At 38.5% G+C, this 26872-nt stretch overlaps 1 protein-coding gene across 1 annotated transcript; it reads right to left on the bottom strand.

Annotated features, from left to right (window-relative positions):
* Window positions 1-605: 605 nt before the first annotated feature.
* Window positions 606-26827, bottom strand: LOC128619893 (uncharacterized). The gene is made up of 5 exons (XM_053644395.1): window positions 24899-26827; window positions 2340-2459; window positions 2153-2224; window positions 1901-1968; window positions 606-1456 (listed from the first exon to the last, which is right to left on the bottom strand). The coding sequence occupies exons 1-5, from the start codon at window positions 25215-25217 to the stop codon at window positions 1391-1393; spliced, it is 645 nt and encodes a 214-aa protein (XP_053500370.1). The 5' UTR covers window positions 25218-26827; the 3' UTR covers window positions 606-1390.
* Between the last annotated feature and the right edge of the window lie 45 nt (window positions 26828-26872).

Genomic DNA, 26872 nt, shown 5'->3' with positions numbered 1-26872 from the left:
ATCCCTCACACTGCAGAAAACTCACCTTTTTCTCAGAAGTGCATGATGAAATATCACGCTTCTGGTGAAAACCATACACTAACCCTGTTTATAACCCTGTAAACATGGGGATTGAACAGCACGGTTATTTAGCTATGCCAAAAGTGGGTCACGGTGGATCTGGAGCCTGTCCTGGGAACACTGGGGTCAAGGAGGGAATACACCCTGGAATACACACTCATTCACACTTAGGTGCAATTTAGTGTAGTCAATCCACTGGTAAGTTTTTGGGAGGTGGAAGGAAACCGGAGAACCCAGAGAAAACCCACATGGACATGGGGAGAACATGTGAAACTCCACACAGACAGTAACCTGAGCTCAGGATTGAACTGGGGACCCTGGAGCTGTGAGGGAGTAATGCTACCTGCTGTACCACTGTGCTGCCCATAGATCCAAACATGTCCCCTTATGTACAGAAAAAACAAAGTGAGTAGGTCTACAGATAAATTAGGAAATAAACTGTGATTGACTGACTGATTATTTATTCATTTATTAAGTTTTTTACTATTTGATTTTGAATACATTTTTTAAAATATACTGTTTTGTTTATTTTATAAACTGTACACAACAGGTTGGAAACATGTGCAGTAGATACACAGAGATTTGCTGGAAGTTGAATTTGTGTGAAAAAAGAATTCATGAAGATTGAATGATGAACTTATTCAATGCCTTTTGTCTCAAAGCAATAAAAACTGATCCATAGTTCAGTCCACTGAGACCGCTGCTGTGCTAACTGTGTGAGCTTTGAAAAAAAAAATTACCTCAATATTGTTTAAAAAAAAAAAAAAAAACCTGTAACAATCTATAAGGACTATTATGAAAATTTTACAAAAGCTAGATTAGAAACACATTCAGTCCAGTCAGATTCAACAATCCTCCTTCTTTTATTTTTACCCAAAGTCATTAAAAGTCACAAAAGAAGAACTTCTATAGCAGTCTTCTTACACAAAACAGCATGATGACAACAGCCTTCTAGAGCTTTCATTTCTTAACCTGATATAAGTATGGTACACATAAGATATAAAATGACACGTACACTCAAAATATAATTAGCGAGATCATCCATCAGCAATTAATGATAAACAATGAATGCAGAACAATACACTTAGCTAACATAAGTAAATGTAACACACATGTTTATGCCTGAATCTGATATTTAATTGTAAAATGTATAAAAATCTCAAAAAGTCAATATTGTGAATCCCGTGCTGCCCATAATGTGTATTTAATATATGTTTTCAGGATTATTCTATAATATCTGAGCATGTGTCTATATTTACTCTGGATTAGTTTGTTATAATGCTGCTATATTCAGTTTTCTGTCCAGTGATGATCTGCTGCTCCGGCTGTGTTAATGTGGGTCAGTGGAGTAGTAAGTGTAAATAACAGTAGTAAATACAGTGACATCAGACCCAATCTGAGAAAAGTCAGAACATGAAAATTATACATATATCACACATATAAAGTTCATGGCTTTTACTGCTGAAAAAAGCTTTTTGACGACGTAAATCTCCAAATCTGACTTCTTTCTTTACACCATGTGTTGTTCTGATAGAAGCAGCAGAAGATATTTTCCTATAACTCACTGTTCAGTGAAAGCATGTGTGTTTCATGTGTGTTACCTGCAGTGTATCACAAATACAACTAAATCTCTAAAGGTAGAAGCAAATCTGCTATAACTGTTACTGTAGAAGTCATGCAGAATTAAATGGAGATTAAATTAAGAATACAGTAGGACTCTGATGGACGAGGAGAATTTGATGAAATTTTATAGTTCATTTTCAGTCATTTATCTTCTGACTCAAAGAATTAAAGATAATAATAAAAATGCAGCTGAGCTCAGGCCTGCATGTACACTAACCTGATCCTTCTGCTTTCTCTTACAGTCCGGACGTCCTTCAGTGATCACGTTCTCTCCACATCTTCCTCCTAAAGAGAAAAGACCTCAGAAATCACACCTCTAGTGGAAACTACACAATTTCATTTTCCTTATCCAGAGACACTTACAGAAGTGCTGCTGCTTCTACAGGTTTCAGTTCATCAATCTCAGAATCTGTTTTGTGTGTGTGTGTGTGTGTGTGTGTTTGAGTGTGTGTGTACACATGCGTTGTACCTTTGCGTTTCCAACAAATAAATGCCACTACTCCGGGTATCACCAACAATAAACCCGCCAGAATGCCGAAAACTGTGTAATAAAACACACCAAAATGTTAATAAATGTAATAATACAGATGTGTTTTTTCATTGCTGATGAAAAGTTTTGGCACCTAGAGAGAGGCTGCTGTGTGTTTGTTGTTTACCTTGTTCCAGTGTTGTTGAGGATGATGGAGGTGGAGAGTTTGTTGTTGTACTCTGAGGCGGTCCTGATGGACGTGTTGTGTCTGTTTTCCTCGAGTGTGTTGAAGTTTCTCTTCTTCCTACTGAAAAGACAAAACTTATTAAAACTAATGACTGTTTTTATCACTGTTAGTAATATGGCACATGACACTGGAGTAAAGCATGCTCACAGTCATTAATGAAAACATGTACTGTATTAATAAGAATGAATGATTATTAATGAATATGGAAATTAAATTATTCAATTAAATTTCCATATTATTAGTTCATATGGAAAATACGTTTTGGGATAATTTGAGAATTGGTACATGCAACAAGCAGATAATTGTTTGTTTGTTTATTCGTAACGCAGGAAGTGAAGATGGTCACTGACAGAGGGACAGCAGAAAAAGGTGTGAAATTCACACGCATCTATTTACAGCTAAGACCAGAATGAAGAAGTGACAGTTACAAGTTACAGGAAAAGAACTTTTCTATTACACTTTATATGACTCAAAGTCAAATTAATTTATATAGCACATTTAAAACAACACAAATGTTGAACTATGTGCTGCACATCATGCATAATAAGGAATACATTACAATAGAACATAAAACATCATTAACATAAATATATAAATAAATAATTACTATAAGAAAACAAACCAGATATAACTAAGACCAGAGAATAAGCAGCTAGACAGGGCAGATTATAGATAAGCCTGCGTGAAGAAATAAGTTTAATATAAAGGGTGATTTAAATAAATTTATTGTAGGGGAAGATCTGGTAGAGAGGGGCAAGCTATTCCAAAGCCTCGGTGCCATTACAGAAAAAGCCCTATCGCCTTTGGTTTGTAATCGTGAGTTTGGAATGGTCAGTAACAACTGAGAGGAGGATCTGAGCGAACGTGTGGAAGAGCGAAAGCTGAGGAGATCTGAAATATATACGGGGCGAGACCATGCAAGACTTTAAAAACAAACAATAGGATCTTGAAATCAATTCTGTATTTCACCGGTAACTAGTGGAGTGAGGCTAAGATGGGTCTTACGTACTCTCTCTTTTTGGTCCCAGTCAAAAAGCGAGCTGCAGCGTTCCGTACAAGTTGCAAGCGCGAGATTGAAGACAGGCTAATTCCAGCATACAGGGCATTGCAGTAATCAAGCCTTAATGAAATAAAAGTGTGAATAACAGTCTCACGATCTTTCAATTTGAGAAAATATTTTAACTTGCAAAAGTCCCCTAAGCTGGAAAACTAGCTCTGACAACAGAATTTGTTTGTCAAACTTTACTTCCGAATCGAAGATCACCCCCAAATTTTTGACCTGGGTAAGAATGTGGTCTTGTAGGGGGCCCAGATTTCAGCTAAGACTTTCTATCAAATGTGAAGGACCAAACAGGATTGCTTCAGTCTTTTTCTCATTTCGCTGGAGGACATTTTCATCCATCCAGCACTTTATATGTGTCACGTCTTAAATGTTATGAAGGTGAGGACAGATGCAAGTGCAGTTAAAGATTTTTATTTGAGAAGGTCGGGCAGACAAATCCAAATCATGAGACAGTAGTGTGGTCGAAATAACGGGCAATGGGTCAGGCGATCTACAAACAGGCATAAACTGGGCAGGGCTAGAATCAGAAACGTGAAACAAGAAACAAGGTCGATAAACATGAATAAAAAACCAGAAACAAGAAACAACCGCTTGGTAAGGAGATAACACTAAATACTACTCAAGGTACAAAGAGACACAAGGGGGTTAAATGCCAAACGTAATCAGGGGTGAAACACAAGACAGCTGAAAACAATGCTGTCACACCTATGGGAAACAACCAATGACAATACAGGGGTGGAGACAGGACAAAAACCATAACAAAAGCACATGTAGAAAGTAAACAAAGTCAATGTCACTGAAGCCCCAAAAGCGTGCATTCGCTAAGAGCTCATGCATCGGCTCGCGCTTCGAGCTCGCGCTTCGGGTTTCCGAACACGCTGCGTGCTACAGCGCTAGCTCGAGGGGAAGTCATGACAATATGAGTTATTATAGATCCAGACATTGTCAGAGATATAATTCAGTAAATAAATGTAATAAAACATGTGTTGTTTCATTGCTGATTAAAAATTTTGGCACCTAGAGCCTTGCTGCTGTGTTTGCTGTTTATCTTGTTCCAGTGTTGTTGAGGATGATGCAGGTGGAGAGTTTGTTGTTTTACTCTGAGGCGGTTCTGATGGAGGTGTTGTGTCTGTTTTCCTGGAGCTTGTTGAAGTTTCGTTTTTTTCTATTGGAAACATTGTTAATGTACAAAGATACCCTTTTTAAGTTCCACCCCACCTACCCATGGTCCATGTAATCTCCCCACACACACACAGTGGGGGGAAATAAGTCTTGAACGTTTTCAGTAAATATATTTCCAATGAGGCGAGTCACATGAAATTTTCACCAGACATCATTATTAACTCAAGAAATTCAGAAATATAAAGAAATCCAAACATAAATCCAAGTCCATAAATAAAGTTATGTGTAATAAAGTGGAATGATGCAGGAAAAAAGTATTGAACACGCTAACTGAAATGGATTTAATACTTAGTGGACGCTTCAAGACGCTTCCTGTATGCAGAAATTAATGGGTCGCAGTATTCAGGTGTGATTTTTGTCCCATTCTTCTAAACATATTGTCTTTAAATCTTGTTCAACTGGATTCGAGTCAGGTGATTGGCTGGGCCATTCTAACACCTTGTTTTGTTTTCACTGAAACCAATTGAGAGTTTCCTTTGCCGTATGCTTTGGATCGTTGTCCTGCTGGAAGCTCCACCCACGTCTCATCTTCATCATTCTGCTCAAGAATCTCCCGGTAAAGGGCTCCATTCATCGTTCCTTCAATTATATGAAGTCTGCCAGTACCATGCGATGAAAAACAGCCCACACCATGATGCTTCCACCTCCAAACTTCACTGTTGGTGTAGTGTTTTAGGGTGATGTGCAGTGCGATTTCTTCTCCAAACATGGTGTGTAGTATGACAGCCAAAAAGTACATTTTTGCTCTCGTCTGACCAGACTACACTCTCCCAGTATTTCATAGGCTTGTCCAAATGAGTTGTAGCAAACTTTAACCAAGCTTCAACATGCCTTTTCTTCAGTAATGGTGTCTTGTGGTGTCTTGTGGCATGGCCTATTGTTTTCTCTGTGACGATGGTACCTGCTGCCGCCAAGTGTTTCTGGAGCTCTTTCCGAGTGGTTCTTGGCTCTTGGGCTACTCTTCTGTCGATTCTTCTGGTCAGAAACCTTGTGAGGAGCTCCTGCGCATGGCCGGTTGATGACGGAGTGATGTTGCTTCCACTTGTGGATAATGGCCCCTATGGTGCTTACTGAAAGACTCAGAAGTTTTGAAATATGTCTGTATCTGTTTCCATCAATATGTTTTGCAACAATAAGGTTGTGAAGGTCTTGGGAGAGCTCTGTTTTTTGTTACATTTATGTTGCCATTGGTTTGTGAAGATTCAAATATTAATTTAAGAGTTCAGTGTTGAGTGTTGAGAATTGCAATTTCAAATATTTTTTCAATTTAATTACTTTCTGGACTCGGCCGGACTCGACTCAGACCCGGCCATTGAGGACTCGGACTTAAGTCTAGCTCGGCTCCTTTCGGACTTGGACTCGATTGGTTAAGGACTTGGTCTCAACTCGAACTTGACAAAAGTGGACTCGACCCAACACTACTGTGCACCAACTTGGTCATAAAGATATCTAAACGGAAAGCTAGAACTTTAGCATAGAATTGATGTCACTATTTAAAAGAGACAATGGTCTGTGATTCCAACATTGAGTCAATTCCTTGTCAGGCTTAGGTAGCAGAGTAATACTGACCATACTAGCACTATAATTGAAAGAACTCTCTCGAATAGAGTGATTAATTGTATTTAACAACCACAACTCTTCCCAAAAAGTAAGATATAATTCTGGAGGGATTCGATCCCATCCCAATGACTTCCCCTTCTTCATGGCTATAAGAGCTTCCTTTAATTCTTCTAATGAAATTGGAACATTCAGAAGTGCACATTCTATCTATCATCATCAGATAGATACGGAAGAGTGAGAGCCTGAAGAAAGTCATTACATGCCATCTCACAAAAAGCCAAATCAGATTTACATAATTTCTAATAAGAAGATTTAAATTCTGTATTAATTCCTTTGGGTTCACTTATCAAGCCATTGGGAGTTTGAATTGCCATAATATTTGAATATTTTTCACTGTTCTTCAGCCTAAGAGCTAGGAGATGACTTGGCTTAGCCCCATTGAAGTAATAGATTCTCCTAATTTTTTGCATCAAAAACTCAGCTCTATGGCGTAACAAAGAATTGAGTTCAAGGGCAGATTTAGTGATTTAGGGACCCTAGGCAAAATGTAGAAATGGGGCCCTCATTTCAGTGTTTTAACATCGACATTTACATTTTCAGCACATGTTGTTATTCAGCATTAATAGCAATAATCAGGGGTGAACTGGGACCAAAAAGTGGCCCTAGAGTTTCTGGCCCTTAGCGGACCACCACACCCGGCCCACAACATGCCACATCATAACACCCCGGTTCATTGATGGTTACACCAATTTTTAACACCAGTTACTAGCATAAAAATATAACACAATACAGAAACATAAATGCTACTTAAGCACATTTATATGAAGTAGCACTGAACAGATATCAAGTCATATTTGTAAAATAGGCAAACAGAAACAGAAGAACAGTGTGACAAAGAATATAAAACAATCAAGACAGCATGTTAGCTAGTCAGGGGGCATCATCTGGGTGCAGTGTAGGAGAGCTGCCCCACTCAGCTGTACAACTCCTCAATCAGGACTGAACCTTTTTATTTTAGCACTAACATGAATCCACATCTAATCATTTAACCCCCCAAAATAGACCACTACTACTACTACTACTATCACTACTATAATATAACATAATAATAATAATAATAATAATAATAATAATAATAATAATAATAATAATGCATTTTATTTTCTAATATTAACATTATGAAATTAATCTTGATATTAGGCCTATATTAATAAATAAGTCTATTTCACTATGACCATTAACCAAGAGCAAACAGTAAGTTGCTGTATGCTACAGTAGGACAGCAGCTTATTCAAATATTCTTATTTTTTCTAAATTGTGGTAATATTTAAACATATTTATTTGAAGTAGCACTGAACATGTATCCACATCTGAATGGCACACTATCATCATGTGACATTAAACTCACATATGATCATGTCTGCAGAGTTCAGCTTCATATGGGGAGAGACAGAGAGAGAGAGAGAGAGAGACAGAGAGATAGAGAGAGAGAGTGAGAGAGGGAGAGACAGAGACAGAGAGAGAGAGAGAGAGAGAGAGAGGGAGAGAGAGAGAGAGAGTGAGAGAGAGAGAGAGAGACAGAGAGACAGAGAGATAGAGAGAGAGAGTGAGAGAGAGAGAGAGAGAGAGAGAGAGAGAGAGAATGAACCCTGCTGCCTGTCCCAGCCTTGCTGTTCTTTGGCTGTAATGCTAGAGCCTTGTCTTCACACAAAAGGCACAATCTGTTCATTTAAAACACTTTACAGGCTTTGATAAAAACTTTTTGCTTTCCTCCCACTCTCTCCTTTTTTCAGCACCGCTGCTTCACTTCATTTTTACTCTGTCTGTACACTACACGTGACGTCGCCGGTGTATGCACGAGCGTTGATACACTCATAAATTAAGCATTCTGATGGCATTTTAGCGTATGGATTTTTAGAAAAACATAATTAATTAGAGAAAAGTAAAAATAAAACTTTCTTAACTACAAGTTTATGCAGTGTTTTGGGGGCCCTTGGTAGCAATTGCCAACGTTTGCCTAATGGTAAGTCGGCCTCTGACTGAGTTCTACGTGTGTCACTATTATTTCTTTACTGGACATTCTCAGAATATGAACTCTGTTTAAGGCACTCTAGCCTCTTTAATTTTGTCTCAAGAGTACATATTGCATTTAATCTAGTTTTATTTAGGTGAGATGCGAATGAGGTAGAAGAATCCCGTCTGCAACGCTTTACAGCATCCCAGAGAAAACGAGGATTATCCCCTGAACCGGTATTCACCTCTATAGACCACAGTGTATTGTTAAAATGCAGCCTTGATTGGTACAGACACAAAAGAGATTTTAGCTGAGACTACACTGTGGTCAGATATAGAGGACATAATTACAACACTGTGTATTTCTGAATATGAAGCAGAAGATATGAGAATATAATCCAGTCTAGAGTAACTTTCATGTGTGTAGGAATAGAAGGTGTACTGCCTCATAGTGGGATGAAGAGTGCGATATACATCAATTAATCTAAAATCGGACATAAATCCACAGAGCGGTAGTCAATAAAGACTGTGTTAAATGATTATGCAATCAGGAGCGATCAAGGCATGCATCAGCTACTGTGTTCATATCAGCACCGATGATTAGGAAACAATCCCGGATTCGCAGTAAAGTTAAGTAGTTAAAACAGGAAAACAATTTCAATCAGAGTGTAAATCGAAATAAAAGTGAAATTCTGACCCGCTATATATGCTTTTATGAAGATATACTACCATCCTCACAGCTATATCTTTCCAAGATGTTAAAAGAAAGCCTTCAACACGACAAATGAACCCCGAAATTTACTGTCTGATTAAGTTGATGCAGCAACATAATAAAATTTATTAGAGAACCTCTGGACGTCTGATTTCCTCAAACGCGACTCTTGATTAAGTGCCAGGTCAACGTGCTGTCTATGCAAATAATTAAGACAGGCAGCTCACTTAATGAGACCATTCAATCTGTTCACATTCCAGATAATTATATGAGGAGTTTCTGTTGCCATATGTTATGACTGCAAAAGTAATATAAACAAACAGTCGAGAAAGCATAAAACAATAAACTGAACCTTCAAATGACACATAATACTACAGAGGGAGAAATACCCACCCACCATGATCGTCACAATATCCACAGACACCCAACTTACCACAAAGCTAAGAAAACATATGGAAGAGAAGAACAAAACAAAACCCCATGGGTGAACCAATAACCATCTGTTGGACAACGGGACCCAGAGGAAGGTGGCAGACACTATAGCATACACCTTTGTCCCACCCATTTTTAACATCCATCCATCCTCTATACCACTTATCCTTCATGGTTGCGGGGAACCTGGAGCCTCTCCCAGGGAGCATGGGGCACAAGGCGGGGTACACCCTGGAGAGGGTGCACCATCACATACACATTTACACACATATTAACACCATTCATACACTACACCCATTCATACACTACGGGCACTTTGGACATGCCAATCAGCCTACCATGCATGTCTTTGGACTGGGAGAGGAAACCGGAGTACCCGGAGGAAACCCCCCGCAGCACGGGGAGAACATGCAAACTCCACACATACAGGGCGGGAATCGATTCCCCTAGCGGGAATCGAACCCCCAACCTTGGAGGTGTGAGGCGAATGTCCTAGCCACTAAACCACCCACTGTTAACATATTAATAACAAATACAAAGAATAGTTTGTCAAATAGGCCATCGATATATGGCTAATAACATTTTCCTTCACACTAACAACTGACCCGATGTCTCCATAAAAACATCCAAATTAGTATTATAACCCCAATTCCAAAAAAGTTGTGACGCTGTGTAAAATGTAAATAAAAACAGAATGCAATGATTTGCAAATCTCATAAACCCATATGTTATTCACAATAGAACATAGAAAACATATCAAATGTTTAAACAGAGGAAATGTACCGTTTTAAGGAAAAAATAAGGTAATTTTTAATTTGATGACCGCAACACGTCTCAAAAAAGTTGGTACGGGGAAACTAAAGGCTGGAAAAGTAAGTGTTACTAAAAAGAAACAGCTGGAGGAACATTTTGCAACTAATTAGGTTAATTGACAACAGGTCAGTAACATGATTGGGAATAAAAAGAGTATCTTAGAGAGGCAGAGTCTCTCAGAAGTAAAGATGGGATGGAATCTGGATGGAAGCCTATGTTGCTCTAAAACCTGTATATACCTTTCAGCATTGATGGTGCCTTTCCAGATGTGCAAGCTGCCCATTCCATAGGCACTAATGCACCCCCATACCATCAGAGATGCAGGCTTTTGAACTGAGTGCTTATAAAAAGCTGGATGGTCCCTCTCCTATTTAGTCCTCTTTAGTTTAGAGGACACGGTGTCCATGGTTTCCAAAAAGAATTTCAAATCTCGATTCGCCTGAGGGACGAAGATCACGGGCATGCAATATTGACTTTCACCCTTGTCCCTTGCGCACAGAGATTTCTCCAGATTCTCAGAATCTTTTGATGATATTATGTACTGTAGATGATGAGATATTCATAGTCTTCACAATTTTACATTGAGGAACATTATTGTGAAATTGTTCCACAAATTGTAGACGCAGTTTTTCGCACACAGAGGTGAACCTCTGCGCATCTTTACTTCTGAAAGACTCGGAAAGACTCTGCCTCTCTAATATACTCTTAATATACCCAATCATGCCCCTGTCCCTACTTTTTTGAGATGAGTTGTGGCCATCAAATGAAAAATTACCTTATTTTTTTTCTTAAAATGGTAACAGCCGGACAACTCCTTCTGAATGTTATCTAATCTGTCTTGCAGGGTTTTAAACTGTGCTTCAGTAAACAACTGTAACTTCTCCATAGCTGAAGCAATCATGGCGGTGAGAGACTCCCCCATCTTGTCCGCTTCATGTGTTTGTTTGTTTGTGTCTGCCTGCCGGGGGGATTTCCCTGACGTAAAGTCATAATCTAATAGCCAAATACTAAATAGTTAAACAACAAGCAAAAATAGTCAAGCTTGTTCACAGCCATTGATGAAAAAAATTACCTTCAACAGATACATTTTCTCTTCTTTAAAAATAAAGGTAAAACATTATTAAGATATTCTTAAAACGTATTCAATAAGTGTCAGCTGATATAAAGACTGCATTTCTCAATGTAAATGTCAAGTTGAGAGAAGACCTTGTCTAGTGATATAGATTTCTGTTGAGGTAAGGTTGTGTAATGACTTACTTTAGATCATTAGAACAACTCAGTTTGTAGCTCAGTCTCCTTCTGGTCTGTCTGTGTCACATAACGGTAATGAGGTGGCTAACAGTTTTATGCATGAGGGTAAAATTGTGTTGAAATGGACAAAGGTGACATTTCTGTAACGTGTCTCAAACGTGGAAATTGGTCTAAACGGTGACATGAAAACTTGCTTTATGTTACACAGTGAAGGATTTGATGGTGACCATCACTGCACTGTAAAACAGAGTTATGTATTATTTCTCTGATTTTAAATTAGAATGAGATTGATTTTAATGTCATGTCACATTATCATATAAATGTGTAAATGGAGTAAGCTTTTTTGTTACATATTTAACTATAATTCATTTGAACACTGATCAAGTCTGTTTTCACTGAATATCAACTTTTATTGTGTATTTAAATACTTTACCTTTAACATTAAGCCAGATGTCTCTGTGTTCCTTCTCAGTGCTGCAACTGTAGACTCCCTGATCCTCTTCTCTCAGGTCAGATATGAGCAGAGACAGATTAGCAGGAGAAATGTGATTAAACAGCTGAAGTCTGCCACGGTAGTGTTTATCATTTAACACTTCTGTCAGACGTCCTGTTCTGTCGCTCCTCCAGGTGAATTCCTGAGGTTTGGTGTGCAGGTCAGAGCAGGAGCAGGGGAACAGCACTGAACCACCTGTGTGTCCTGTGATTTTTGTCTGATTATCAGCAGAGAGAGAACAGCCTACAGAAACAAACATACAAAAACTCACAATCTACTGAATACAATATGAAGTACAATATTTCTAAATTAAATTTTTATGAAAATACTTATGTTTCAGTACGTTTAATCCCTAATCTCTTGTTTCTCAGCCCAGTTCCTAACTACTTGTCACGGTTTCCCCTTTATGCAGCGCGCTGTGGAGCATGTGAGCGCGCGTGCACGAGCAAGGTGCGCGAGCACCTGCTTCTCCTTTGTTGACAACCGTGACATTTGGACACGTGCTTTTGTTATGTTTCCTCCCTGTTCTGTCATTGGCTGTTATTTCACGTGTGTCTGAAGTGCTGTCAGCCGTCAGCTGACAGCACTTCAGCTGATAATAATGGGAATTATTCAGTTGATAATAATGGGAATTATTAAAATAAAACTTAGCTAATATAACTCAAGACAGTTTCCAATAACTTGGGTATTTTCCATTTATGCACATTCTATTTGAAAAGCAATAAAATACACAGAGTACCAAAATGATGCCCTGTCTGTGTTTTGCGCCCCGTTTCCGATCTCTCCCTGGTTGAGAACCACTGGCCTATTGGAATGACACTGGACTTGATAGATTCCGTGAGTCATGCCGAGAACAACGATACCATTGATGCCATGGTCAATCGAACTTGCTGTCTGCCGTTTTGAATTTCGTTGAAAACATTCTTTTTTGAACTCCTTCTAGAGCAGGGGTCGGGAACCTATGGCTCGCGAGCCAGATGTGGCTCTTTTAATGGCCGCATCTGGCTCGCAGACAAATCTTTAATAAAAAAAATAATAACGTTAAAAATATAAAACATTCTCATGTATTCCAATCCATTCATTTCCTACCGCTCATGTTCATGGTTGCGGGTGGCTGGAGCCAATCACAGCTGTCCTCCGGGACAACACCAATTTTTTATTGGATAATGCGTAACGTATACGGGTCGTTGTGAGGTCAGGAAGTAAACTTCCCTCCTTTTAATCAAGTAGTCAGCTAGCTAATTGCAGAAACCCTTTTATCGAAGAAGATGGCTAAAAGAAAAAAAGATGAGTATCGTACTTTTCAGCAGGAATGGACAGAGGAATTCGCCTTTGTGGAGAGAGCAGGTTCTGCAGTGTGTCTAATATGCAATGATAAAATTGCATCGATGAAACGGTCAAATATAAAGCGGCACTTCGACACACGCCGTACTACATAGCGGGCTTCACATCTAATCTCCTGCAGTCATTCAAAGCGCGCTTTGGAGAATTTCGTGAGCGCACTCGTCTTTTTAAGTTCATCACCCATCACCCATCACCTGAGTTACATCCCCGGTGTCTCCGTCAGAGATTTTGAGCTACAAGCTGCTGACCTGAAGGCCTCAGACATGTGAGTGAATAAGTTCAAGTCACTGAATGAAGATTTGGAAAGACTTGCACGACAGCAAGCAGAGTTGGCGAACAAACACGTGGGGAGAAATGAAAAAACTTCAACCCGCGGACCAGCTGATTGTCAAAACTCGGAACGTGCTTCCCGTCACATACCACACACTGCAGCGTGTGAGTATTGCTGTACTGACAATGTTTGGCTCTACGTATGCATGTGAGCAGTCTTTCTCACATCTAAAGAACATTAAGATCAACCTACGATCACGTTTAACGGATGGAAGCCTCAACGCCTGCATGAAGCTTAACCTCACCACGTATCAACCAGACTACAAAGCCATCAGCAAAACCATGCAGCACCAGAAGTCGCATTAACGGTAAGAAGTACTTTATTCATCATTGGTTAGCAACAGCATAACAACGTTATTAAAAAGAATTCAGAGACTTATTGTACTTTAAAAGTGTTGGTCTTACATAAAATGCACACATTTACTTGTATTTAGTTTTAAACATATTGTATGGCTCTCACGGAATTACATTTTAAAATATGTGGCGTTCATGGCTCTCTCAGCCAAAAAGGTTCCCGACCCCTGTTCTAGAGCGTTGGCCCGATGTTCATCAAATTCGATTCAGATCCTCTTCAGACCATGCCAGCAAAAAGTTATGGTTCATATACTTAACTGTTATATACTTAATTGTCTCTGCAAGGCTTTGGCATATTGACACCAAACTTTGTGTGTCATTGAAACCGCACAGTGACCACATCACATCACATTAATTTGGTCACAGCGTCACCTATTGATCAAATATGATAAGCAATTAAATCATATAACAATTGATTGTATGAACGTTCAACCATTTTGCCAAAAATCATATACAATTGTATAAAACTGCTTCTTTTTTTTTTTTTTTTTTTTTACAGTTGGTCTTGATGCTCCCTGCCATGCTTGTTTAGCTCCTTGTTTAGCCTCTTCAGTGCTTGGCCCCTTAATTGCTGCTTGCAGCTATATTTATTATTGTTATTATTATTATGGATTATTTGGAGTTGTTTGGGGAACAGTGACACATGGCACTCTCACATTCCTAATAGATTTATCACTTAAGGTCCGTTCACACATAGAGCGACTCACAGCGACAATGCGACCAGAGACGTTCATTTTCAATGAGATCTGGCGACTTCCGGCGACATGCGCGGCAGCGACCATTGGCGACCGGTTGTGGGTGTGTCCAGCGACACGACAAAGTTTAACTTTATGCAAATTTGGAGCGACTTGGTGCAGCGACTACCAATGGGAGTGAAGAAGAGTGAGCACACACCACCCCTGCTCACTAGCAGAGGCAGCGCCATTGTGGCAGTAGCCAATTAGCTTAGCTAAGCTTAGGATCTTAGTGGGTTTAAAGCAAAAATTTTTTATTATTAAATAAATAAATAAATAAATAACAATGAAACATTCACTTTTTGACACACTTTTTTTCACACTTGGACTTCATTTCTAACTCTAAGGAACAAGAATGTGCAAAATGTTTATGTATTTGAACTTTTAATGTGCGCTAGAGGTCAGTTTTTGTTCCAAGAAGCTAGGACCATCCTGAACCGAGATATTGAGGTTTCCTTAAACAGCTGTATAACAAAAAACTGCTGGTTTTGCAACGCCAATACATAGAGTAATCACTCAAAAATAATTATGAAAATTAAAAACAGTCGAGCAACCAACTTTGTAATTATTGGACCACTTGAGATGGAATGACCCATTAGGTCCTGTCAGTAAACCTGCTGCATCAGACTACTGGACTGTTCTTTACTAAGTTCTTAATTGACGAAGTTTACATCGTCCTTCAATTTAAATGTAGATGTTGTAATGTCATTAAACATTGTTTTTCAACACAGTTATGAATTTTACTGAAACAGATTTGTGAACTGTATGCCCCTGTAGCTTCTCTTACAGATTTTGATGTTGTATATAATTGTATGCAGTGTTTTGGATTTAGATACAACATGTTTGTAAACAGAATGAAGATAATCATCTTACCTTCACCAGAATATGATTTGTACATTTTTATAGTAGTTCACATAATGCTAATGAAACCCTTCCAAGTGTTAATAAATGATGTCATTTTGTGCAAAGAGAAAATTTACTTTATTATATATATTTGGTTGACTATACCAGGTTGACTTACTTAGAGTGAGTTTGGTTTCAACGTTTCATGTCATATTAACATTATTTTATGGTTGTTCACTTAATTCATAATGCTAATGAAACAAAGAGACAATCTACTTATATATAAAATTAGTCTATATTTATAAACACTGCAGTGTTACCAAAATAAATCACAGATTAGACTGAAATCCAATCTGATAGCATTCCAAAGTTCAGGTCAGTCTGATACCCATATTCGGTATTTATTGCTATTTATAACTTGATAACAATAACAATAACTTTATAACATTTCAAAATTTAATTTTAAGAAAAATACTTCAGTACATTTAATTCCGAAAACTTGAACCTACTACACGGTAAAACGCAGATCAGGAAAGTGAACTGAATTGGTAATGTAAAGTGGGCGGGGTTAACAGACTGAGGTAAATTCGTTGCCGTTAGCTTGGCCGGCTAAGGCATGATGGAGATCACAAAAAAGGTTTCAAACGCTGTGACAACTGTTTTCTTGTTTAAACCTTCAACAAGTTAACAATTTATTCGGGTATTGTTAAACAAGTCCTGTTTAACCAAGGTTTAATATTTAAAAAGTATTGTCTTCTGCCATTTTTTTCTGAGCTCGTCCGCACCAGTCCTGTTGCATTATGGGATTTTTGACTCGCGTAGTGTCCATCGGTTGCACGCTGCAAAATCTCACCGGAAGCAGTACACCATCCGGGTATTTCTCTCCTACTGAGAATTCGGACATAACTACTACCCCTCTGGTGTACTGCTGTTCGCCTACTGTGTAGTAGGGTAGTACACCATTTCAGACGCAGCCAGCGTGTTACAACTACACAATGTGCAGATTTCTTTAAACTGATCAGTTTCCAGTTTTAACAATTATTTACACACATTTCTCAATACTATGTTCACTTCTGTAAAACTTTTTTTTTTTTAATGAGAACACAGTAAAGACAAATGCATTAAACTAGTATTTAAAAATAACAGTAAATAAGGCGTAATGCAGGAAGTGAAGATGGTCACTGACAGAGAGACAGCAGAAAAAGGTGTGAAATTCACACACATCTATTTATAGCTAAGACCAGAATGAAGACTTGACAGTTACAAGTTACAGGAAAAGAACTTTTCTATTACAGTTTATATGAGTTATTATAGATACATTCACTAAGACAGAGATTGTGAGAGATGTAATACAGTAAATGTGTAAAAACATACACTGTAAGTATTATAGGGATGTAAAATAATCTCACTGTTGATCTGTTGGTCCTATTAATATTATAACAAGTAAGTAAAGTTGTTCTTAATTAAAACTCTAAATGATAAATATTTGATCATTTTACTAATATTCTCTCTCCTTTCTGTAATAGAAATACTGATTCTTCTACACACACCAGTTAAACACGCGCTCACACACACTCACACACACACACACACACACACACACACACACACACACACACTGTCACACTACTGGAGTGTCTCTCTTTTATATACTTTGGTTTTCAGGAAATAACTGCTGTGTCATTTCTCATTTTTGAAAATCTCTTTCATCACTCTTTCCATGACTCAATTTCATTGTATATGCAGTATTAATATTTATTCATATATTTTTTCATGTGGTGGTTTTATCATATTCATAGTATCATTGTTATCTGTCTAAGGTGCCTCTTTCTCAGTTGCTCAAGTGAAGTTTGTTAGATGACCCCTAGGAAGCCTGAGGGACCGAGTCAACACAACAGAAGACTTCAGGAGCCAAACTTGTTCTGAGGTATTACAACGTGACGAAACTTCCTTTTCAATTCAATACAAATGACACATGACACTTTTTATAAACTGGAAAATACTACTACAGCCACTTAGAGAAATAATAATAATAATAATAATAATCATAATAATAATCATCATCATCATCTAAACTAGATCATGTGACCTTAGTGAGTATATTAAAAATGGGAAAAGTATGTGAACCTCTAGGATTAGCAGTGTACTCTGAAGGTGAAATTAGAGTCAGGTGTTTTCAATCAATGGGATGACAATCAGGTGTGAGTGAGCATTCAGTTTTATGTAAAGAACAGGGATCTATCACAGTCTGATCTTCACAACACATGTTTGTGGAAGTGTATCATGGCATGAACAAAGGAGATTGCTGCCCCTTTGCAGTTTGCTAAAGATCACGTGGACAAGCCAGAAGGCTATTGGAAAAATGTTTTGTGGATAGATGAGACCAAAATAGAATTTTTGGTTTAAATGAGAAGCGTTATGTTTGGAGAAAGGAAAGCACTGCATTCCAGCATAAGAACCTTATCCCATCTGTGAAACATGGTGGTGGTGGTATCATGGTTTGGGGCTGTTTTGCTGCATCTGGTCCAGGACGACTTGCCATCATTGATGGAACAATGACTTCTGAATTATACCATCGAATTTTAAAGGAAAATGTCAGGACATCTCCATGAACTGCATCTCAAGAGAAAGTGGGTCATGCAGCAAGACAATGACCCTAAGCACACAAGTCATTCTACCAAAGAACGGTTAAAGTTAATGGTAAATGGTAAATGGCACACTTATATAGCGCTTTTATCCAAAGCGCTTTACACTGTGTCTCATTCACCCATTCACACACACACACCAATGGTAGCAGAGCTGCCATTAAAAATAACAGTTAATATTTTGGAATGGCCAAGTCAAAGTCGTGACCTTAATCCAATAGAAATGTTGTGGAAGGACCTGAAGCGAGCAGTTCATGTGAGGAAACCCACCAACATCCCAGAGCTGAAGCCGTTCTGTACTGAGGAACGGGCTAAAATTCCTCCAAGCCGATGTGCAGGACTGATCAACAGTTACTGCAAACATTTATCTGCAGTTATTGCTGCACAAGGGGGTCACACCACATACTGAAAACAAAGGTTCACATCCTTTTGCCACTCACAGATATGTAATATTGGATCATTTTCATCAATAAATAAACGACCAAGTATAATATTTTTCTATCATTTATTTAAACAGGTTCTCTTTATCTACTTTTAGGACTTGTGTGAAAATCTGATGATGTTTTAGGTCATATTTATGTAGAAATATAGAAAATTCTAAAGGGTTCACAAACTTTAAAGCACCTCTGTGTTTGTGTGTGTGTGTGTGTGTGTGTGTGTGTGTGTGTGTGTGTTCTTGCTTGCTATAATCACTAGACTAAAATTAGCCCTAGCTATGCCCCTGGTCTCAGCATGTCAGAGTAACCACATGACTGTGGGCAGGGCAGCATGGGGGCTGATGGGAGAATGGCTACTTCCTCTTTCTCTCAGCATCAGTTAACCGACATTGTGCCATGCACAGAGAATACTGAGTAATACTCCACACTCAACACGCACACGGTCATACATCCCTTACAGTCTTTTTTACACTTGGTTACATACCTTTCACAACACTGAGGTCTCTCTATCTCTCTCTCTCTCTCTCTCTCTCTCTCCCCACAGGAGCACCTTATCATTCCTATCACAATGACCTGAAAAACACTAATATCAGGTAACACACTGAAAACCCCAACAAGTCGACTGTACTCAACTGATTGAATAAACTTGTTCCCTCAATTTAGGGCGTACTCACACTAGGCCCGGTTGTCTTGTACTGTGCCCAAGTACGACTGCCCCCCACCCCCCGCTGACCTGCACTCACATTGTGCTTAACGTTCTGGGCCTGAACACGCTTACGTCATTACGATGCAGCTTTTTGTTTGGAAGAAAACAGGAAGAAAATCGCTCTCGTACATCACAATGGAGTCCATCATTGTAACGTTACTTATCTTTTTTAGGTTCGCTTTTACTTGACTTTTTAATTATTTTTTTGACTGTTGGTATGTATGCTTATTTTTATGACTTGTGTCTACACGTGATTCTCTGTTTTTCACTGAACAATGTAAGGTGGATCAGTTTGTTAACCTCCTCAAAAGGCAAAAGGCACATGCATGCGTGCACACGCACACACGCAAACACACACGCACGCAAACACACATGCACAGACACACACACGCACACACACACACACATGCACGGACACACACATGCATGCACACACATGCATGCACACACACACATGCGCACACACCTGCCTGCACTCACACACACGTACACATGCATGCATGCACACAATTATAACTAGGGGCAATTTATCTTGGTCAGTCCACCTACTCATGTATTTTAGGAGGTGGGAGGAAACCAGAGAACCCGGAGGAAACCCACATGGACATGGGGAGAACAAGCACAGAAACTCCACACAGACAGAAGCCCGAGCTCAGGACTGAAGCGGGGACCCTGGAGCTGTGAGGAGACAACGCTACCCACTACATCACCACACTGCTCATAGATCCACAGAGTTCCCCTTTTGTATAGATGGTAATGAATCAAAAACACAACAGCTGTGTAACGCTAAACTGGAAATTAGCTGTTATTATTATTTGAAATCAATTTATTCATTATTATTTATTTACTGAATTTATTTTTTGGAATTTTGTCAAAGTAATGAAAGTGTCACAGTTCAGTCCACATCGACCGCGCTTGAGTTTTGGAAGGAATGCAACTTTAAAAAAAACAAAAGCTCTCTCTCTATGTATATATGTATGTATGTAATAATGTAAAGTGTAATAGAAAAGTCATTTACTTGTAACTGTCACGTCTTCATTCTGGTCTTAGCTGTAAATAGATGCGTGTGAATTTCACACCTTTTTCTGCTGTCCCTCATATAAAATGCAGGAAGTGAAGATGGTCACTGACAGAGGGACAGCAGAAAAAGGTGTGAAATTCACACGCATCTATTTACAGCTAAGACCAGAATGAAGAAGTGACGTACAGGTTACAGGAAAATAGGCTACTTATCAAAAAAATTTGAGCTTGATCTCTTGTACATCGTTTTATAATCGAAGTATTGGACGAATTAAATTAATCTTTGTATCTAATCTTTATATCTTTGTATTTAATCTCTTAATATTTATGTGTAATAATTAGAATAATTGACTATTATTAATGTCTTAATAATGCGAGATTAATCTGAAAATAAACGAAAGACATACAATACAGTTTAATGTAATTTTTCAGTTGTCAACAACAGGGGCGTCGCTAAACCCTTTTTACTGGGACACGAGTCTTTTTGAAGTGATTTGTTCATTTAGGAGGCTGGTTAGTTAGTTTACTCATGAAAATGTTAATCAAACACACCTGCCTGTAATTTTCTGCGCATAAATCTTTGGTTAGATGTTTCAGGTGTGTGTGATTAGGGATGGAGTTAAACTCTGCAGGACAGTGCAGTGGCCCTCAGGACCGGAATCGCCCATCCCTGGTTTAGGAGATAATTTCACAGTTTCAGTGGCTCCATTATATTGTCTGCTATTTGTGTAAATAAAACATAATGAATTTGTTTTGGGGGACTAGGTTTCTGATGGACTAGGATTGGAGAGGAAGGATTTTAAATGTAATGATAATGTTTATATATTTGTTGTTTTATATACAGGTTATTTCAAAAGTCACTACTGTATTATTGTGATGGGATTTCAGGTGCCAGCTTTTTATTTAAAAAAAAAAACATTTCTTCTCTTGTCTTTTTGAACAGAGTGTATATCTATGTGTGTTTATTTCAGGAGTTTTAATAGAAATGAGGTATAGTAAATATCAAATAAAATGTAAACGTGCATTGATGAAGTTAATGTTGTTAGTAATTATTTAAAAATGACCATGGTAAAACAGAGTTCCAAAGTATAAAAATATAGTTTGTCTGTCATTTAACCAAACAATAACCAGTCTTGATACCTAAAAAAGTTTAAAGTAAATAAATAAATAAAACTTCTTTGATACCTTAAAGTTTTATATAAAAGTTTAGCAAAGGCCTTTACAGTCATTTATAATGTAAAACTGAACTAATGAAACGCTGACCCTGGACCCCCTTAAAACATTTTAAAGTACATTTGTAAAGTTCTTGTGGGGCCCGTGCCCCTGTAGTGATCAAACTCTAGAAATGGTCCTGGTCAATAACATCATCTCACACGGATCAATTTAACTCCGAGTCCGAGGACGTGGTGTGAATCATTTCCTCGCCCCATACATCACGTAACAAACTGTGGTTGGTCGCTTTATGTGTCCATCAGACGGTCTCTTCCTGGCCATGTGAACTACACTGAGGCTCTTAATTCATGTGAAGTAAGCAGGTACTGCAGATATGCAGTGAAGGCCATCGTAATAACTGGACAAAATACGTAGTGATTGGTCGCACTACATCATTACTCATTTGAACTTGTTGCTGGAAAAGCTACACTATTTGTAAAGTACTGGAGCTACTGTCACACTACTGAAAAATGGAGTTAAGTTAGTAGTGTCACTACTTTTAGTTAGCTACTCCCCAACACTGCCATAGGTGAAGACTTGAGTTTAGCAGCCGCTAAGCAGATGGTCAGCATTATGCTGGGGAAGAATGCAGTTAAGCCACAATATTTGTGATGGAGAAATTGAGGAAACTTTCTTTTTTGCAGACCTCTACATTCAAATGTAACTGCTGAAGCTGTGTTTGACTTTTTGAACAATTTCATGGTTTCTAATGACATCAGCAGGACAAAGTGTGTTGGACTCAGCACTGATGGTTCTCGCTCTATGATGGAGCAACACAGTGGACTGGTGAAGCAGGTCAGAGACTCGGCCCCACTGCTCACTCACATACATTGCTGCATTCACAGAGAGGCATTAGCTGCTAAGAGAATGCCCACGGATTTAAAGACTGTTTTGGACGATGCTGACAGAATGGTGAATTACATCAAAAGTCGTCCATTACAAGCACGTTTGTTTTCCCTTCTGTGTGAGGAGATGGGGGGTGCACGGTGGCTTAGTGGTTACCACGTTCGCCTCACACCTCCAGGGTTGGGGGTTCGATTCCCACCGTGGCCCTGTGTGTGTGGAGTCTGCATGTTCTCCCCGTGCTGCGGGGGTTTCCTCCGGGTACTCTGGTTTCCTCCCCCAGTCCAAAGACATGCATGGTAGGCGGATTGGCGTGTCTGTAGTGTATGAATGTGTATGAATCACATCATCTTCAGTCGTCTTGACTCTTGCCACTGGATCATGGTGGTCAACGGGAAGCGAGAGTGAGGCCGATGCTGCGCAAGTCTTCCTCACTATAATCCAATTCACGAGTCTTCTCCTGTGTGAGGAGATGGGAAGTGAACACCACCAGGTCTTACTGCATACTGAAGCCCGGTGGCTCTCACGCAGCAGAGTGCTCACCCAGCTCTTCCAGTTACGTGATGAGGTCAGAACATTTTTCATCGATTCCAAATTTGTGATTGGCTTTGTATATTGGTCTACTTGGAAAACATTTTCAGCCACTTGAATGGACTCAGTTTGGCCCTACAGGGGAAAGCAGTAAAAATGTCTCACGTGCAAAACACAATAGAGACGATCACAAACAAAACTCATCTGTAGGAGAAAAGAATGGCCCGAGCCAACTGCGAGAAAACGTGTCTGTGTTTTTGAAGGAAAGGCCACTTCCTGTCAGTGCAGCAGTTGCTATGGCAGCGCACCTGCAGGCTTTGAAGTCACAGATACAGGACTACTTCCCTGGCATGAGAGAACAGCAGAGCTGGATACAGAATAACTTTGCCAACCACGTTAAGGATGTAAATGCGGGTCTCACCTCCAAGGAACAGGACAGTCTTGTTGATCTATCCTGTGATAGCTTTTAGAAACTGATTTTTTTTTCAGAAAGACTTTTGACTCAGTTCTGCTTGCATGTGTCTTCCAAATACCCCGAGCTCTGTAACAAGGCAATCATGTTTCTGATGCCGTTTGCCAAAGGTAAGTATAGTTTAGGTTTGTATCTGGTCCCCCACCAGAGATATTCAACCCAAAAGTGAACAGAATTTTAAAAAAATGGCACTTTCTCGCCCCTTACTTTCTCATCTCAAAAATGAAATGTTCTGCATGCACACTATACTTATCTAGGTACCTCCTAAAAATTAAAACTGAGACTCGAACCCTTCCCCTTATTATAAATTGACCCTAAATGTGGAACTGTGAGCAATCTTCAGCACTACACTTGGACTTCATTTCTAACTCTAAGGAACAAGAATGTGCAAAATGTTTATGTATTTGAACTTTTAATGTGCGCTAGAGGTCAGTTTTTGTTCCAAGAAGCTAGGACCATCCTGAGCCGAGATATTGAGGTTTCCCTAAACAGCTGTATAACAAAAAACTGCTGGTTTTGCAACACCAATACATAGAGTAATCACTCAAAAATAATTATGAAAATTAAAAACAGTCGAGCAACCAACTTTGTAATTATTGGACCACTTGAGATGGAATGACCCATTAGGTCCTGTCAGTAAACCTGCTGCATCAGACTACTGGACTGTTCTTTACTAAGTTCTTAATTGACTAAGTTTACATCGCCCTTCAATTTAAATGTAGATGTTGTAATGTCATTAAACATTGTTTTTCAACACAGTTATGAATTTTAATGAAACAGATTTGTGAACTGTATGCCCCTGTAGCTTCTCTTACAGATATTGATGTTGTATATAATTGTATGCAGTGTTTTGGATTTAGATACAATATGTTTGTAAACAGAATGAAGATAATCATCTTACCTTCACCAGAATATGATTTGTACATTTTTATAGTAGTTCACATAATGCTAATGAAACCCTTCCAAGTGTTAATGAATGATGTCATTTTGTGCAAAGACAAAATTTACTTTATTATATATATTTTTCTATATTTTATCAATCTATATTTATTATACACCCAGGAAGCTCTGCTGTGGACATTAAATGGTGTTATGATGCTTTCCAGGTTGACTTACTTAGAGCGAGTTTGGTTTTAACGTTTCATGTCATATTAACATTATTTTATGGTAGTTCACTTAATTCATAATGCTAATGAAACAAAGAGACAATCTACTTATATATAAAATTAGTCTATATTTATAAACACTGCAGTGTTACCAAAATAAATCATAGATTAGACTCAAATCCAATCAGATAGCATTCCAAAGTTCAGGTCAGTCTGATACCCATATTCGGTATTTATTGCTATTTATAACTTGATTTTGACAAAATGACTTCTAGAGTAAAATCCTAAACCCTGGTAAATGGAGTAAACTTTTTTGTTACGTATTTAACTATAATTCATTTGAACACTGATCAAGTCTGTTTTCACTGAATATTAACTTTTATTGTGTATTTAAATACTTTACCTTTAACATTAAGCCAGATGTCTCTGTGTTCCTTCTCAGTGCTGCACCTGTAGACTCCATGATCCTCTTCTCTCAGGTCAGATATGAACAGAGACAGATTAGCAGGAGAAATGTGATTAAACAGCTGAAGTCTGTCACGGTAGTGTTCACCATTTAACATTTCTGTCAGACGTCCTGTTCTGTCGCTCCACCAGGTGAATTTCTGAGGTTTGGTGTTCAGGTCAGAGCAGGAGCAGGGGAACAGCACTGAACCACCTGTGTGTCCTGTGATTTCTGTCGGATTATCAGCAGAGAGAGAACAGCCTACAGAAACAAACATACAAAAACTCACAATCTACTGAATACAATATGAAGTACAACATTTCAAAATTTAATTTTAAGAAAAATACTTCAGTACATTTAATTCCGAAAACTTGAACCTACTACACGGCAAAACGCAGATCAGGAAAGTGAACTGAATTAGTAATGTAAAGTGGGCGGGGTTAACAGACTGAGGTAAATTCGTCGCCGTTAGCTTGGCCGGCTAAGGCATGATGGAGATCACAAAAAAGGTTTCAAACGCTGTGACAACTGTTTTCTTGTTTAAACCTTCAACAAGTTAACAATTTATTCGGGTATTGTTAAACAAGTCCTGTTTAACCAAGGTTTAATACTTAAAAAGTATTGTCTTCTGCCATTTTTTTCTGAGCTCGTCCGCGCCAGTCCTGTTGCATTATGGGATTTTTGACTCGCGTAGTGTCCATCGGTTGCACGCTGCAAAATCTCACCGGAAGCAGTACACCATCCGGGTATTTCTCTCCTACTGAGAATTCGGACATAACTACTACCCCTCTGGTGTACTGCTGTTCGCCTACTGTGTAGTAGGGTAGTACACCATTTCAGACGCAGCCAGCGTGTTACAACTACACAATGTGCAGATTTCTTTAAACTGATCACTTTCCAGTTTTAACAATTATTTATACACATTTCTCAATACTATGTTCACTTCTGTAAAACTTTTTTTTTTTTAATGTGAACACAGTACTGACAAATGCATTTAACTAGTATTTAAAAATAACAGTAAATAAGGTGTAATGCAGGAAGTGAAGATGGTCACTGACAGAGAGACAGCAGAAAAAGGTGTGAAATTCACACGCATCTATTTACAGCTAAGACCAGAATGAAGACGTGACAGTTACAAGTTACAGGAAAAGAACTTTTCTATTACACTTTATATGAGTTATTAAAGATACATTCACTAAGACAGAGATTGTGAGAGATGTAATTCAATAAATGTGTAAAAACATACACTGTAAGTATTATAGGGATGTAAAATAATCTCACTGTAGATCTGTTGGTCCTATTAATATTATAACAAGTAAGTAAAGTTGTTCTTAATTAAAACTCTAAATGATAAATATTTGATCATTTTACTAATATTCTCTCTGCTTTCTGTAATAGAAATACTGATTCTTCTACACACACACCAGTGAAACACGTGCTCACACACATTCACACACATTCACACACACACACACACACACACACACACACACACACACACACACACACTGTCACACTACCGGAGTGTCTCTCTTTTATATACTTTGGTTTTCAGGAAATAACTGCTGTGTCATTTCTCATTTTTGAAAATCTCTTTCATCACTCTTTCCATGACTCAATTTCATTGTATATGCAGTATTAATATTTATTCATATATTTTTTCATGTGGTGGTTTTATCATATTCATAGTATCATTGTTATCTGTCTAAGGTGCCTCTTTCTCAGTTGCTCAAGTGAAGTTTGTTAGATGACCCCTAGGAAGCCTGAGGGACCGAGTCAACACAACAGAAGACTTCAGGAGCCAAACTTGTTCTGAGGTATTACAACGTGACGAAACTTCCTTTTCAATTCAATACAAATGACACATGACACTTTTTATAAACTGGAAAAAATACTATAACCACTTAGAGTAATAATAATATAATAATAATA

This window comes from Ictalurus furcatus, chromosome 2, assembly GCF_023375685.1.
Source record: "Ictalurus furcatus strain D&B chromosome 2, Billie_1.0, whole genome shotgun sequence".
NCBI classification, from domain to species: domain Eukaryota; kingdom Metazoa; phylum Chordata; class Actinopteri; order Siluriformes; family Ictaluridae; genus Ictalurus; species Ictalurus furcatus.
Note: the sequence above shows the minus strand (reverse complement) of the source record. Positions and strands in the feature narration are given on the sequence as shown.

What these genes read in the sequence shown, in the direction of transcription:
- LOC128619893 (XM_053644395.1), bottom strand. Translation starts at nt 25,217, where the DNA reads ATGTTTGTTTCTGTAGGCTGTTCTCTCTCTGCTGATAATCCGACAGAA. An exon ending in TATTTGTTGGAAACGCAAAG is followed by an intron (nt 1,969 to 2,152) that starts GTACAACGCATG and finishes TTTTCTCTTTAG; the next exon opens with GAGGAAGATGTGGAGAGAAC. An exon ending in AGAGAAAGCAGAAGGATCAG is followed by an intron (nt 1,457 to 1,900) that starts GTTAGTGTACAT and finishes GACTTTTCTCAG; the next exon opens with ATTGGGTCTGATGTCACTGT.